The 17,915-nt window shown below is 39.1% G+C and overlaps 1 protein-coding gene across 1 annotated transcript in view; it reads left to right on the forward strand.

Moving 5' to 3' along the window:
* The first annotated feature begins 375 nt into the window (after window positions 1-375).
* The window catches only part of LOC122792794 (pikachurin-like), a 698,859-nt gene continuing 681,319 nt past the window's right edge, over window positions 376-17,915 (forward strand). Inside the window, exons 1-2 of the mRNA XM_044060363.1 lie at window positions 376-403; window positions 6,551-6,660. Coding sequence (XP_043916298.1) covers window positions 376-403; window positions 6,551-6,660 — 138 coding nt within the window. The remainder of the gene's footprint in view (window positions 404-6,550; window positions 6,661-17,915) is intronic.

A 17,915-nucleotide genomic window follows, 5' to 3' on the forward strand; every position in this document is an offset into this window, starting at 1 on the left:
CAGGAAAAACACATGGAAAAAATACTGAAAGCACTTACATGGTTCGCACAGCTTTATTGGTCAACAGGGAGGTCCTAACAGTATGAGGGATAGAAGAAACTATTTAAAATGATGCCAAACACCAGTTAGGATAGATGAAACTATGGGCTGGTTCCAATTGGATGGGGTGGGGCATAGAATTGCACCGAGAAAGGTAAAAATCCTGTACTGCAAAAACAATCTAAACTAAATTGTAAAACAGAGGTAGGTTTCTTTAGCAGGACAGAAAGCAGGGTTATTTCCAGATTTGGAGAGCTTGGTTATCTGAAATAATTAATCTAAGCTAAGTAGAGATTTGAAATTTCCTAATGTTATGATTAGGCTGTGAATTTCGAAATGGGGAGGACTGGCAGGGAGCAATCTGGTAAGCTGTGCTTGCCACTAGGTTTGCTAATGTCACAGTTACAGTACAGAAATTAGTTAAAGCAACCATTAAATTCTAGGCTAGAAAAAAAGGTTCCTGAGGTACATACACTTTTTTTTGAAAAAATCAGGAAGATGGATCTTGAGCAAACAATTCACGTAGGTGCTCTTTTTTTGTCTCTCAGGTTAAAGTGAGGTTGAGCCTTCTGAGTTGGGACACCCGAAGAGATGAGAGGGAAACTGTGGATAAAAAGAGAGAAGAAGACAAATTGCAGTTTGATAGATACACTGGGACAAGTAGCTTTGAGGGAAAAGATATATGTGAGATAAAAGTGGAGGTAGTTTAGGAGGGGCAGGCATAGTATGCAGTCAAAAACATTAGATCACCGTTACTATTTAAGGTAAATTACACAGTAAAACCCTTAACATGCTTTGTAAAATCAGACCGCTCATATAGACCAAAGAATAACAGTAACATAGAAATATATAATTAAACAGAAAACTTAAGCTAAAAACTTTGTTGGAACGCCAACTAGAATAACTTTAAATGTCTGGATTATTTTGTGTAATATCATTGATTTGCTAAAAGTAGACTAAAATAATGCAGGAGAATAAACATTAATTTAGTGCCTAGAGAGCATACCATTTGGCGCATAACACAGGCTTTATGTAGTAAAATTAACAGTAATAGCATGTGAGCTTAGATACAGCTTATGCTATAGAACAGGAACAGTGTCCAAACATAAATACAAAGCCTGTGTTAGCAACCTAGGTATCAATTCAGTTAGCTCTTGAATATAGGAGCTAATATTGTAGCAAAAAATAGTAGCTTGGACAAGCAGTCATGGTAAGCAATTATGTAGTGGCACAAACATCAGCGACCATGTAAAAAGCCAGTATCACTCTATCAGTATAGCATATAGTACAGAGGGCCTTATCGTACCAGAGTAGGAGTGATCATGATTGGTAATGGCTGTGTTGGAAAATTAACTAAGAGCTAAGTAGAAATTTGAAAATTCCTAATGTTATGATTAGGCTGTGAGTTTAGAAATGGGGAGGAAGGCATGGGGCAATCCGGTAAGCTCTGCTTGCCACTAGGTTTGCCAATGCTGCAGTTACAGTACAGAAGTTAGTTAAAGCAACCATTAAATTCTAGGTTAGAAAAAAAGGTTCCTGAGGTACATACACTTTTTTGAAAAAAATCAGGAAGATGAAGCTTGACCAAACAATTCACGTAGGTGCTCTTTTTTTGTCTCTCAGGTTAAAGTGAGGTTGAGCCTTCTGATTTGGGACACCCGAAGAGATGAGAGGGAAAATGGTTTGCACAGCTTTATCGGTCGCCAGGGAGGTCCTAGCAGTATGAGGGATAGAAGAAATGTGCAATTTTTCTAGCATGCCTACATTTTAAGGCATTCTCCTTTGAATGGCTTTACCAAAATTTATTTTGATCTCAGTACTGTAGAACTAGTGGTGGGCAGCCATGGTGGTGCAGCGGTTAGCGTTGCCATCTCACAGCAAGAGATTCTCTAGTTCAATTCTCAGCTGGGGTGTCTTCTGTGTGGAGTTTGCATGTCCTCCCTGTGGTGGCGTGGGTTTCCTCCGGGTGCTCCGGTTTCCTCCCACATCCCAAAGACATGCAGTAGGTGGATTGGACACTCTAAATTGGTCCTAGGTTTGAGTGTGTGCATGTGTGTGCCTTCTGTGGAAGGTTGGGCGCTGGGCTGGCAACTCAACACCGTAAAACTCCACTGCCAATCATGAGTGGACAGATGATCCACTGTGGCGACCCCTAACTGGGAAAAGTTGAAAGAAGAAGAAGAAGACTGTAAAATTATTGGTGCACTCCAGTGGATGTTTTTTTGCTTTTTTCCGCTGTAGAGTGAATAAGGAGCTGGTATACACAAGCTGAAGGAGCCAAAAACCAGCTTGCCTCCCAACTACAAATTTTTATTTTCAATTTTCATAGTTTTTTGAGTTATGTTTTCTCAATATTCAAGAATTAGTGCACTGTGACTGATAGTAGAATAAATCAACAGAACATAAGAGGAAACATTTTTTGACATTTTGGTTCTGTAAGTTTTTAAGTACCAGCTAATTGCATGGCATACAAAAGCTAAAAAAAATTTTGAAAAAGAGCAAGTGCTTGAAACAGCATACTAGAACATTCTCCCTGAAATCATACTATTATAAGTGTGAAAAAAAATTACATTTTCATTTTATTGGAATTAATTTCAGGCAGTACTTGCTTTTGCAGACAACTGGAATTTCATTGTGGAAAATTGGTGACAATTTTTCCTAACTATTCTACTACTCAGCTATACAATGGAAGTCAAAATATATCACAGTAAAGTGAAACCAAAATATGTGAAAAAGAAATACAGAAATATACATAGTATTTAATACTTTTAAAGTTCCATGAAATTGTGAAGTGTGAACTTAGTGTGTTAAAACGTGAAAACTGTGTAACATTACTGATGTGTTACAATGAGCTCCACACTGTAATCCCAAAACTTTAGGTGACCTGGAATTTACCAATTTATCAAACAAATTGGTCTAAAAACACAGAAGGAACAGCAAATGTTGATCAACACTGTTCTGTAAAGTTATTTTATTTTTATTTTTTTGTAGGGAAACATGTCACCCTGCACCCCCAATGTGAGACAGCAAACCCCCATCCCACCTCCAATGTTGGATAGCAACTCTGAGAGTGTCATTCCCAGAAAGGGAAAATTCTAAGAAACATCAATCTAAGACTTAGTCAGCCAGCATTTTGGGTCTTTCAGTCTCAGCACTAAGGATAATCACAAGGCTTTCTTTAGTTATGTTAGGAACCTGGGTGGGAATTCCCAGATATGCTCAGAATTAGTCCAAAATGACAAAAAAAAAAAAAAAACAAACCCACAGACATTGCCAACATCCTAGCTGACAGGTTCAGCGCAAACTTCTCCCCCCCCACCAAAAGGGTGAATATCTATCCCAAGAGTGCTGCCCCCCTGACATCTCAGATGTTCAGGTAAGAGCCGCCCTCTCCAAAGCAAAAAACACAGCATCAGTGGAACCAGACGGTGTCCCGGGCTGCGTCCTACATGAACTCCAAGAAGAGCTAAACCCAAACATAAAACTACTGTTCAATCTCAGCCTTACTACAGGATATGTACCCAAAGAGTGGCGTACAGCAACAGTGGTCCCTCTTCACAAAGGTGGTGCCTCAATGGATCCTGGAAACTATCGCCCCATAAGCCTGACTAGCTTGGTCTGCAAAGCTATGGAAAGGATCATCATGGACCTCATACATAAAGATATTGGGGACTTACAGACACTGGATCCTACCCAGTTCGGCTTTGTTAAGGGCAGATCCTGCCTTTTAAACCTGGTCGATTTCTTTGAAACAGTCACCAAGGCCATTGATGAGGGGAAGATGGTCCACACAGCCTACCTGGACCTCACAAAAGCCTTCGATACAATACCCCACTCGGGCATTATAGATAAGCTCACCAGCTTAAATATAAACCCCTATGTCACTAGATGGGTTGCAAACTGGCTCAAGGACAGAACCCACATGGTTAGAATTGCTGGAGCCATGTCAGACTCCAAACCAGTTACAAGTGGCATCCCACAAGGCTCAGTCCTGGGACCTCTCTTGTTCGGTATATATTTCTCGGTGTTACAGGCAAACACGGAAGGACTGTGGCTGACCAAGTTGCAAACTGGGTGCCATAATCGACTCTCCAGCTGACACAAGCATCCTCCAAAAGGGCCTCATAGAAATAGACAACTGGTGCCAGAGCCATGGCCTCAAGTTAAACGCCAAAACGTGTATAGTCATCCCCTTTGGCAAAAACAAAGTGCCCACAAATTACCACATAGGTGGTAATCCATTAAGTACAGAAGAAGTAATTAGGGACATGGGGACCCAAGTTGATAGCAATCTCTCATTTGACAACCACATGGCCAAAGTGGTTAGAAAAACATTTTATATAGCCCACTTAATCATGAAGGGATTCACATCTAGATCAGGGGAGGTCATCGTGCCTCTTTACTCATCCCTCATCAGGCCCATAATTGAGTACAATGCCCCTTTTGGGATGTACCTTACTATACCTGCAGCAACTGGAAATACCCCAAAAGTACCTCACCAAGAGGATCAAAGGGCTCAAACAGATGCCATATGCTGCCCGGTTAAAGAAACTCCAGCTCTACTCAGTGGCATACCGCCTGCTCAGAGGCAATCTGTGCCTGACGTATAAAGCCATGTCCAACCTGGAATTAATGGACATGCTGCACCTCAGAAAATCCAAATCCCATCGAGCTACGCGCTCGAGAGACTTGAACCTCAGCACTGAAATAAATAGGACATGCTGGTGGGACAGATTCATAACCCAGAGGCTCCCTTCACTCTGGAATAAAATCCCAGCCCAGGTTAGGCAGAGTCCCTCATTGACTCTCTTCAAGAGGAATCTTGATGAGTGGATGGGAGATCGTAGGTTTACCCCGAGTATCACTTCTGTCACTGTTAGACAGAGGCACAGTGTACTAACCTTGAAAAAGGGCATAGCAAAATTAATTTAAAATGGGTGGCGAAAGCCAAACACACTCTGGCCAGGCATATAAATGCCCTAGGGCAGATAGCCTAGTATGAACCTATGAACCTATGAACCTAAGCACTCCAGGACTCACAGTAACGAGTCTCACAATATTAAAACATTACTGTCACGATGACCACACAGCGGACACGTGCATGCAAATTACACATATGCAAAAACCAAATTTTACACTGAAAATCTGTAAATACATCCATTCTTTCTCTAATGACAGTTTAGTCTAATTCAAGTTTGGATGGTGTAAAGAAATGTAAGGATTACAGCACTTAGTTGCTGAAAATGTGGTTGAGTAATATTCTCTCAATCACTTTATTCAGATCTTGCAGATCAGGACAAATGTGAATTGTGTCTTTCTTTACAAAAGTAGACATATTGTTTATCAGTTTATGTCTCTAATTGCTTCATGATGACATGTAGACTTTACGTTTCATTCTTTTCACCTTCTATTTAATTTTAGGTCTAAGAGCAGCCAGTGTTTTTTCTAGGAGCACATATTACTGTTGTTTACTATAGTACTGTGTATGTATATATGTATATATATATATATATATATATATATATATATATATATATATATATATATATATTGTATATATATATATATATATATATATATTACAAAGACATGCATCTGGAGAGTTTCTCCCCAGGCCTCTGCTGAAAATTGGCTTCGTTCCAAGTCAGACTTTCCCAGTAAACAAATATTAAATAAATAAATACACACACACACACACACACACACACACACATATATATATATATATATATATATATATATATGTATTTTTTTTTTCAGTTTCAGTGAAAATACTAAGGGCAATGCATATTTTATTTTTGTTAACTTTGGTCATAGCTGTGCCTTTTGTAGTCTTTTGAAGGTATATAGGCCCACACATATTAGTCTCAAGATCACAAAGTCTTGACAGGCAGATTATGTCATAATGCAGAATGTTTTCTTGAATCGCTGTTCATCCAAGCAAGTAAGTTTTGAATGGATGATCTTCAACTAAATCATTATTACTGAGATGATCTGCTGGCCAGGCTGGCACAAACCTGCTTAATGAATTAATTCAGGTTTACATGATATAAGGGTTGTAGGAGAAAGATCCATCCAGGTTGAAGTTTACCCAAGAATTTGTGGATTAATGACAGTCCATTGAGTGACTTTAAAGTAACTGCCATTTGGGTGAAAATCACTTTTGGTAATCACAAAATAAGTATTTTTTTAGCAGAGAAGCAAGTCCACACCTACACACTCCATGTTGGGGACCCGCCACACACACACCATCTGAGCTTATAAATACCAACATTAAGGATGCACAGCAGTTTGATAAAATGCAACTTCAAAAGATCCTCTAAAATTATTTTCAGCCTTTACACTTCGACAAAATAGCATATAATTTAAAGCCATTCAGTAACTCGACATGTTCCTGAACTTGTATATATTATACATAAAATTTAGATAGCTTTCTAACTAACTATACCTTTGTTTATATATTGTGCATTATTTACTGCATGCTCTAAAGCCTGCCTTTCTTTTTATGCAGCTCAACTGGGGCCACCACTAGATGTCCAGCTTCACTCAATCAACTGTACTGCCATTGGTGCTCGTTGGAAGATGCCTAAGCAACATGCACATGTGATTATTGGATACACAGTGAGTAAACAGCATGTCATATATATTTTGGTGTTTAACAGATGATTTTAACATGAGATATTCAGCTCAGAAAACGTAAGAAGCTAAATTATCTATGAGCCAGGTATGAACCAGGCATCCTATAAAGAAAAATAAATTACAGCTGAGGAAAGGTCTGGTACCTTGTACATGAGCTTGTCTAAGCATGGTTTAAACTGATAATGTTCAGTGAGTTGCCTTCAAAAATAAATAAATAAATGGGGAAAAATGTTTAAAATAAATAATGTTCATTGAGCTGTCCTTTGTGATATGGAGCTGCTTCTGAACCACAACACAAGGGATACTTATATGTCCTCCATGCACCACATTTGCTGTATGTGCTTGTCAGATGAACCAATTGATAACAGCTTTGCAAGTTCAATAGTTTCACTTTTCAAGCCTTTCATGTAAATAATTTTAGAATGGAGTTTAATACCTGAGACTTTGATATATGGCTTGTGCTTGTTTTGACTGATTAATTGCTTGAATTAAATGATTTTTTCTGATGATCCAGCAAACTATCATCCTCTTCATTTGCACAACATAACAGCAAGTGCAGGCCATAGAGGCATAAAGCCTTAACTACAGCCCAGGTTTTACTAGTGGCTTTGGGATCTGAATTTCTGGTTGAAAATGATGGGATTATCCATGCTGTGGGGGGGAGGGCAGGTACGTGCAATTGAACACTACCTGTATTGATTCCCTGGCACTGGCTGGGGTTGTGCAGGAGAGCATTTTCTGAGGTGGGATTGGTGATGTATATCGGCTGAGTCAATGCAGATGCAGGAAATATCCATCTCATCCTTATTGCAAAACCAACGTTGGGACATGTAAGCCTGTGTAAAGGGGATCAGGGGAAGGAAATGAGTGCATTACTCTTGATCTGCTCACCGGCCCCAAGCATGAAACAGATTAAGTCCAGTGAGTTGGGAATGCCCATTAGACTCACTGGATGAGGAGACGTCACAGGGCTACACCAATGGTCAGATGTGAAAAGGAAAAAAAAGATAAATTTCAAAGATAACATGTCTGTTTAAAAATATCACTGTTAGCTAATCATTATATAAAAGCATCATTTGAATAGAAAGACTAGTGATTATGGCACATGTCTTGATGAGGGGTTATCATTCTACAAAACAGTTTCACATATACATCTGGGCTTAAAAGCTATGTCAAGATTTGGGACAAGGTGGGATGGTCTTCTTTAATCTACAATATTTACCTAGCCTGTAGATTTTTGTATACAAGCTTTATCAGCAGGCCAGATGTGCTGATTTCTCATTGGCGCTGAGAAAAAACTTGACCCAACAAATTATTTTTAATGCCTTTTTGTGGTCTTCATATCTGCCAACCATCAAGCCACTGCCTGTTTGCTCCCATTACTTGGCATCAACAATCCATGCCATAACACAGTCATTCATGAGAGGAGTTTCTTTCACTGGCAGTAATCACACCAGTACCTGGTGGCTGTCATGACCATCCATGTTATCAGGGGCATCTTACTCTCCCTATCTGATATGCACATCTGCATGAGTTGTTGAACACAAAATTCTCAATGATCAAAATCTTCAAACCTTAATGTCTGAAACACAAAATGCTGAAACATTTTAAAGTGTTCTTTTGCAGGGGCAGAAGCTTCCTGAACCCCCCACCCATTTGGGGGCAAGCCAAGTGCAGCCCAGAAACATATGTATACATATTTGTGTATGTATATGTATATGTATATGTATATATATATATATATATATATATATATATATATATATATATATGTGTGTGTGTGTGTGTGTGTGTCTATATATGTATATATATATATATATATATATATATATATATATATATATATGTATGGATCTAGGATGTTTGCTCAACTGAGCAAATGACCGAAATCCAAACGGCCGGGCATACTTACACGAAAGTGCTTTTCACCGAAGAAGCACTTTCGCGTAAGTATGACTGTTGCTGAGGCTGTACTATGGTGAAGGTAAGGGAAATTTGCCTTTTCTCCACTGTAGTGCAGTCTTGGAGGGAGAATATTAAAGTAGGGGGGTGCAGGGGGGCAAAGCCCCCCTGCTAAAATGTAAATGTAGTGTTTTTTTTTCTGTCACATGCTTTAACGAAAGCGCTTTTTCGATAAAAGCGCTTTCTTTAAAGTGTGTTCGGGTTTTATGGATTTGGACATTTGCTCAGTTGAGCAAATGTCCTAGATCCATACACACACACACATATATATATATATATATATATATATATATATATATATATATATATATATATATTTATTTATGTATATACACAGACTCCATGGCTGCAAAATTTTTAAAAGACAGAAATCTCCCAAAAATGGCATCTCGCCAACAATAATTTCCCATGGAAAACAATATTCTGTGATCTGATCTTCTTTGTCTTCAGCCTTGACACTTGTGAAATCATACTTCATCCACCTATAGTTTATTGGGACACTCTACTTTTTCAAGCATCTGTTTGCATAGGAAAATTTGTCTTTCTGGGATCTCCATCCCCTTTACCCCAAAGTTGGCATCAACCACTCAATCCCATCCTTCCCTGCCTGTGTTATTCAGTTCCAAAACTACTAATCTGAGATGCTAATTTAAACCAGGTCATTTGAGATATAGTCAAGGCTTTATCCTTCTATTCCACTGTGCTGGGGAACCAATAGATTCTTTGTTGGCTTATATATGCAGTGGAAACTAATCCTTGAATAGAGCATCTGCTTAGCATTTAAGATTCTTATAAGCAAAAAGCAGACAGTATCATAACTAGAGAATGCTATTTAATAAATAGTAAACTGATAAGAAGCATAGCAAATTTTGCTTAAATACCACATTTACTTATTTTTTTTTTTTTTTTAATTTGCTAATCAGATAAGCATCGTAAAGCTAACATTTTCACCATAACTGTGATGGAAGAAAGAAAATAAGATGCATTTACAATGTTAAACATACTAAGGCAATGGTACAAAACATTGTTTTTAGATTTCTGCATATCCATAGGAATCGTACAAAATACAAGGCAACTGTATCTTGCAATCATTTAAGCCTTGTCAGTGCCCATCTTTAGATTGTACCTACTTTTCAAGTAATTGGCCAATTAAGCCAGGAGTAAATTTGTGACTAGACATCCTCTCATCCAGTTGCCTTTTGCCAGGGGTAAATTTGTGAATAGACATCCTCTCATCTTGTTGCCAGGGGTAAATTTGTGAATAGACATCCTCTCATCCAGTTGCCTTTTGCCAGGGGTAAATTTGTGAATAGACATCCTCTTGTCCAGTTGCCTTTTGCCAGGGGTAAATTTGTGAATAGACATGCTCTCGTCCAGTTGCCTTTTCCCAGGGGTAAATTTGTGAATAGACATCCTCTCGTCCAGTTGCCTTTTGCCAGGGGTAAATTTTTGAATAGACATCCTCTCGTCCAGTTGCCTTTTGCCAGGGGTAAATTTGTGAATAGACATCCTCTCATCCAGTTGCCTTTTAAAGGAAAATAATATGTCACACTGATTGATTTGCAGTGAGCACCTATTTCAGAGATGGGTAAGGTACTCAATAACTATGTTTTAGTTATTTGCTAATGAAGATATAGATCCCCCTGGTTCTGATATTTGGGAGGCTATTTTATTTGTGGATTTACAAGTGATCCAAAACTACTGGGTTCCTAATTGCACAGAAGGCAAGACATATAGATCTCCCCTTAGATGTCTATAAGATACTGAATAAAGGAATGTTTTTTTCCAGTCTTTTCTTGCATGCAGGGTTTCTAAGCAAGTGATGATCTTAGTTAAGAACCTCTGGGGTTGTCCTAGTTGTTTGATATAACTATTCATGTGCATCCTAAATGACTCATTGAGTTCAGTAAATGGCCTAATCAATGCTGAATGCAAGCAGACAATGACCTCTATAGCTCCAGATGATATTCTTTTGGCAATTAACTGCTCAAAGTAGAAGGACTTTCTAACTACTGATGTTACATGATGATCAAAGGAGAGGGAATTAGCAACCCAAATCCCATGGTCTTCAACAACATTCTCATTTTGGAGTTGTGTGTTGTATATTTTGTATGCTGGGGGAAGGGTTGTTTAGACTGGTGACAAAGGTGGACACCCATTTTACAGTCATCTACAAACTTTGTTAGCCAGATGTTTTGGTTCACAGTCTGAAGATCAGAAAGGTAAATGCCAAACAAAAGAAGTCCTGACACTGAGCCCTGTGGGATGCCACAGGTCATGTTCATGCTCTGTGATGAGGTATTGTCTACCTGCACAGTGTGGATTACAATAACCTCTATAAATATACAATGTACTCTAGAGCTTATCTCTACACAAATCAGCCACAGATAGAAGGTTTTAAAAATATTTAATAATAAATAATTAAAACACAAGACAAAACTACTACACCACAGAAATATCTAAGAGTTTAGAGATCACACAGAATCTTAAAATAATACAGCAGGACAGGTCTGATTTCAAAGAAAAATACCTAATTAATCTTTACTACCTTTAACTATTCCTACAGGAAATCACAGTGGTAGAAACTTACATGTGAGCATAAGGCAGAGTGCTGGTAAGTTAGATGTCCAAAGTCAAAATGCTTTTTTTTCTCTTGTGAGAAATAGTATTTAAACATTACTAACAAACATGTCTCTCAAGGCCCTCCCAAAATTACATCATTTTTGACACTTAGGTTTTCCCAGTATTCATATTGCATCATCTTAACACCTGGTCTGAATTCTCAGGCCACAAACTGCGTTATTTAGCAATCTAACACCTCCTCAGAAACTTACAACAATACAAGCCATTTCACATGTATATTCTAGCAGAAACCAGAGCAATAAAGTACCTTCCAAATCTAAATTCTATTCATAAACTTTAGCCTTAAAACAATGGGCATGAAATCTTCATCCAGCCGCCCTGGAGCCAAATTCTAAAATGAAAGGGTACAACATGCTTCACTGGGCCAGTAGAGTGCAATGTTGTCACATATTTTGCAGTTCTACATTTCACAGTATTCTTTACACTCAAGAAACATGCCAGTATTTTACATTTATTTACAAATGCCAGAATTATATATCAAATTCTATTTGACTAGGCTGGCAGCCTTCGCCCATCTCTCCCCAGTCGTCACAGTCTGCATAAAACATATGTCTTATGCTTTGTATTTTTTTAGTGAGAAACCTTTGGGGCCACTCCAATTGGTATAAGTGCTTGGTTAAGTACATGCAGAAAGGAACATAGTACTTAATTTTAGGCCTTATGAGGGCCAAGTATAATGGCACTATGACTTCCTTTGAGCTTGATGCCATGCCTTTACTTATAAGTTGAGACACACTGAAGGATTTCCTCATTGTAGCTACCTGGTGGTCAAAGTGTATGTTACTTTCTATCTATCTATGTTCCTAGATCCCTCACTACCTTTAAGAGTGTGTTATCAATATTATAATTTGCAGGGGTATCTGATTTACAATATGGTATGATTATGCAGTGTTTAGCATTTAGTCTTAGACCATGGTTTAGGCACCAGTTGTTTGTCATTTTTAGGCCTGTTTGTAGGATGTCATCATTGTTTGGGGATTCAGTGATTGCTCCCAGTTTACAGTCATTGGCAAACTTGATGATCCAGAGGCCCCCAACATTGGCCTTCACTTCAGCAAAGTATATACCAAGCAAGAGAGGTCCCATCACTGAACCCTGTGGCAAACGACTAGAAACAGGTTTCTTATCAGAGGTGGATTCACCTATCTGGACAACATATGTCTTGTCAGTGACACAGTTTTCAATCCATCTGACAATGTAGGGGTTTATGCCTCACTCAGTAAGTTTATCTATGATCCCAGAGTTGGGGTTTGGCCAGATCTAGGTAAGTGGTGTGTACCACTATACCCTCATCCATGGCCCTGATAGCTTTCTGAAAGAAGTTCGCCATATTGAGCGGGGAGGACCTCCTTTGACAAAGCCAAATTGAGTCCGGTCCAGGGTTTGGAGAGCTCTTATGTCATTATTGATGAGATCCATCATCATTTGCTCCATGGCCTTGCAGAAAAGACTGGGCAAACTTATGGATCTGTAGTTCCCTGGGGCAGTTGATGAGCCCCCCTTGTGCATACAGATGTGACTGTTGCAGTCCTCCATTCCTCTTGGACAAAGCCCATCCAGAAGATGTAGCTGAAGATGTTTTCTAGTGGCCATGACAGATTCTGTTCTAGATTATTTAAGAAGCATCCTGGAATGTTGTTGGCACCCATGGTGGTTGTGTTTTTGGCTTTAGTGAGTGCAGTAAGAACCTGTCCCATCATAATGATCGGTTGGGGACGGTTAGGGGTATTTCTTTATGTGTGGTAGGAGGTTATGGGGTGGGGGGCTTGAATGGAACTTGTTGGCCAACAAGTTCACTATAGTTTCAGGCTGGGTGTAAATGTTGCCATTCATGATTAACTCAGCACATCGATCAGCATTTCCCCTGCAGTTACAAACATAATTAAAAAAGCCTTATAGTTATCTTTCAAATGGGAGGGTATCTTTGCCTCATAGTTTGCTTTGGCAGATTTGACCAGCTCTCTAATTTGTTTGCTTAGATAGGTGAGTGTCTTTTTTCAGTGTTTTGTCTGTTCCTTCTTGGCTTTGGAGAGTTTTGTTTCCTTTTGTTGAATAGCCAATTAATGTTAGGGGTCCACCAGGGTGGTTTATTTTTGCCAGTAATCTTTGGTTTGGCTCAGACATCTTTTGCCTCCTCTATGCAGCTGTGAATGTGGTTGTACAATGCTTTTGTGTACAGTTCAGAGTAAGCCTCAGTGTCATCTGGGTTTGGAGGGGCTTGGAAGTTTAATAAACTGTCAGTTTGAGTTAATTTTTCTAAGCAAACATAACTGTTTGGAGTTTGATGGGGATTCTAAGTTAGTTTTAAATATTAAAAGATATAATTTTGTGGTAAGATCTTGCCAGGGGGAGTTAATGCTTGGGCCAGAGCAGATTCCCACCATGTTCATGAGTACTAGATCTAGGATATTTGTGCCTCTAGATGGGGAGCTAACTAGTTGCTACAGGGTGTTTGCATTGACAAAGTCCAAATGCTTCTGAGCAAGTGAATTATGGGTCGTATAAGTGCACGAGTTTTTGGAGAGGTAGTTGAAGTCACCCATAAGTATGGTGCTCGGCTGAATGTTAAGTGATTACAGTAAGTTTAGATAGGGGATTTTCCAGATTCATATTAGGGGATCTATAGCTACCAAGGATATGATAGATGGTTGCACCTATGGTTGGTTGGCATGGAACAGCTCAAGCAAGTCATTTTGTTGGACCAGTATAGCAGTGTACTTGTCCTTTATGAACACTGAGATGCCTCCTCCCTGTGTTTTATCCTGAGCTGAAGGGGATCAAACTCTATGAAAGGCATTGCAGCATTTGATAGCCAGGGTGCTTTCCATGGTTCTGAACCATGTTTCTCTGTCTTCACATATGTCTGCATTCTCCAGGATGAGGAGTGCTTCCAGGGAGTGAAGTTTTTTATTTAAACTCCTAGCAGTGAGCAGTGGTACCTTTAGGTAGTCATGAGTGATTTTTGTTATGTTGGAGGGTATAACAACTTGGCACAGCTGAAAAAAGGCACAATGGATATAGATAAAGTTGTTGCCAGTAACTGGAAGCCAAGTGGTGACAAGTGAAAACCATCTCTGGCAAAGCATCATAGTTTGTTGATCATGTTTTCACAGGCTGACACATGTTGGATCCCCTTGTTATGACACCAGAGACTAAGCCAGTTACTGAAGTCTTATCATTTTTGCTGGTATAGTAGCATCATCATTGATGCAAGTAGGATGTTATCCAAGGCTAGATTCATACCCACCTGGGACATATATTCACAGAGCTCCATCGTGTCTCTCTTCATGTAGTCCAATGAGGTACATCTTAAGTCATTTATGCCCACATGAACTATGACCATGTCATAATGGTACTTGTGGTTTAAATACCTAAGTGCATGCATAATCTGGTGGATCTTGGCTCCAGACAGACAGCTCACTGTGATCTTCTCCTTGTTTAACCTGGTAAGGGGGACATTAGTATGTCTTATAATAGAATCCCCAATAACTAGAATTTTTGGCTGTGTGATATGTTGCCTAATGGGCTTGGAAGCTGGGCTACTATGATTTTCAGAGTTATGTGTTGTATGAGGTGCTGACTTTTTTGAGTGTGCACAGGGCCACTGAGAGATGCTTTAAGAATGACTTGGAGGTTTGGATATATTGCAGGTGAGTACCACAGCATATGTGGGTCTATGTGTTTGTTCCTTAGTATTGGTAGTGAATGTTTTGTGGGTAACTCTGGCAACTGGTTTGCATTTTTCATGTGTATGAGCTTTGCCTCCAATGACATTGCATATCTACATCTCTTGCACACTTTGTTTGTATGTTCTAAAATTAAATGGTGGTCAGTGAACATGAGACATTTAGTATACTGCCTCAGGATGCCAGTATACACCAGGTCAGAAACAGAGATGACAGGGAAATGTCTATCCATTATACCAGATATTTATTAGATGAGAAGCAGTAGGGGAGAGTCACTTACAGGTCTAAGTGAGAGTATTTAGTATTATACTATTAGATGACCTGCAGTGATGTTATCCTCTGTGCAAACTGGCAGCTCTTCAAGCAGCTGTAAACAGTGGGAAACTATGAAGATCATTTCTTATAAAGAATTTTAAACTGGAGAGGTTTGCTTAATATATAAGACACAGGTAACTGCATTTGCATAATGTGCAATGTGAGGCTTTTATACCAGTAGGATGAAATACTTTTACACTGTAAAGCCCTCAGGCCAATCAGATAAACACACAATAAGCCTTCCACCAGCAGTTCCCAACTCAGATGGATTGAATCAGCCCTCTGCTCACACTGGAGTGCAGAAAAAAATTCAATGTAAAATAAGCTGATTTTGAGCTCAAATGCAGTAACAAATGCTTTACAGCAAAAGGCAGAGCTCCTGCAGTATCAGGAATCCTTGGAAATAAGTTCAAAGACCTTGAGGAAAGTTCCCAAATACAGAAGAATGTATCAATATGTAGAACTTCAACAAACACAGAAAAACTTTGCAAAACTTAGAAATATTTTTATAAATTCTGGAGAACGTTGGCAAACTTAGAACCTCAGAGGATGTTAGGAAATATCAGTATAGTGTTAAAATGATTAAAGAGCAGTACAGTAACAAACAGATGAGAGTTTCTTTAAAAAGTGCATGCTGAAAAGCAATGATAAATTCAATAAACACAATAAATGCAGCACAGAACTGTTAAATAGTACTGGGATAGTTAGAGCAAGTGCAAAAAGATACTTATATTAGCTTTGTAGGTCCACAGATGGTTTTTAAATGAACCCACATGTACAAGCCAGAGACAGAGAAGCACTGAATAAATGAGCCTAGAAGAGTATTATAGGTTTTAAAATGGTTTAAGCTTCCCAATGCTGTTCTGTGATGGCTGCTATTGTGAAATTCAAGGATAATAACTCTGAAAACATTAAGCACCTTTCTTACATTAGAAAGGTGCTTAAAAATGGTGTCTTCTTCCTGACTTTGAAATGTAATCATGGTGATAGGATTGGGTGTTTGATCATAGCTAAGCTGTTACATGCTCTAGTCATGGAAGTAAAAACTGACATTGAGAGCAGAACAAATCAAAGCTCAAGGGGATTAATCCATTTCAAGAATGCACAACATGATCATGATCATAGAGACCTGGTCATAATTCTTTGTAGTACTTGGTGCATTTGCTGTTCTGTGATATTACTAGTCACAGAAAAAAAGTGGAATGTAAAGTTTTTTTTTACAGCATTGAAAGCTGTAAAACACTTAATGCTGTACAGACAGTGGCTAGAAGATTGTGTCAATGGTTTTAAAATCTGCTTTACACTTTGCTCAGCCACATTTTCTGATGTGACAGGGATGCATACAAAAGCTTTTAAAGTTGCCTTGGCTTCCTGATACTGTTTTGTGGTAGCCAGCAGTGGCCAGTGTTGTACTCTAGCAAAACACTACAGATAATAACACTTAGAGATGCTTAACAAAACTTTTTAAGAGCCTTTCTTGCATCTGAATGATGTTGAATATAGCTGCCTTTTTCCCATATTTAGAGCATGATTGTGGTGTTGCATTGTAATATATGGACTGTGCTGATTATGCTCTGAAATCAACATAATGATAAGCTTGCCATGCCATTTCAGAGCTGCTGTTCTCTAGGCTCATGCTGCAGCACACAAGAGGTTTCTATCCTCCCTGAACTTGCCTTAGGACACCTGCATTTCTCTTTGACAGATGTACCACCCCAGTCAAACTTCCCACCTGACACTGTCCCACCAGGTCACTCCTGGATGCCCAGGCGCTTGGAGCCAGAAGCGAGAGCCCCAGTGGGGCTCACCCCCCACCTCACTGGGCAAGTGAAAAAATGATGGTGGTATTTCACCAGCAGCTGAGGCCTCCCACTTATTTTACACCTCTCATGTCTCTTCACAGTGCCAGACTAGAGTTAGGCTCAACAGGGTCTTATTTCCCTGCTGATGCTGCCAAGCCCATTCCCTTGGCTGTGGTTTCGCTAGATAGTTCTAATACATCAGAACAGCAAGATAGTGGACTATGTACATGCTGCTTTACAAAGTCCATTGAACATGTGGGAAAAACAGACAAGTGTAGGACTTGTAAAACCAGATTGGAAACAGTGGCACACCTCGTTGCTGGTTGTGACATACTAATGGCAGAAGGCCTGTATACTTAAATGCATAATTATGTGGCAAAACTGTTGCACTGGCGATTGTGCAAACATTATGGTAGTGAAGTGGCTGAAAAGCACTGGAAACATGAGCCACTAAGCATCATAGAAAATTATGAAGTTTACATCACATGGGATCACACATCACCAACAGTTCAAAAGAATGATGCTAGAAAACCAGATATAGTGGTCCATCAAAAGAAGAGAAAAGTAGCATTGATCACTGACATCACCACACCCAGTGACTACAGTGTCTTGCATACAGAGAGACACAAAGTCATAAAATGTCAGGATCTGCATGCAGAAACTAGAGCAATGTGGAAGAAATATATCCACACAGTTCCAATAGTAGTAGGAGCAATGGGTCTTATTAAAAAGAATCTACAATCATATTTAGATACATTACCGATACATGTAACCCCATATGAATTGCAGAAGGAGTCATTACTGGGCACATTGTGGGTGCTGCAAAGAT

The sequence above is a fragment of the Protopterus annectens genome, chromosome 2.part0, assembly GCF_019279795.1.
Source record: "Protopterus annectens isolate FY-2018-M chromosome 2.part0, PAN1.0, whole genome shotgun sequence".
NCBI classification, from domain to species: domain Eukaryota; kingdom Metazoa; phylum Chordata; order Ceratodontiformes; family Protopteridae; genus Protopterus; species Protopterus annectens.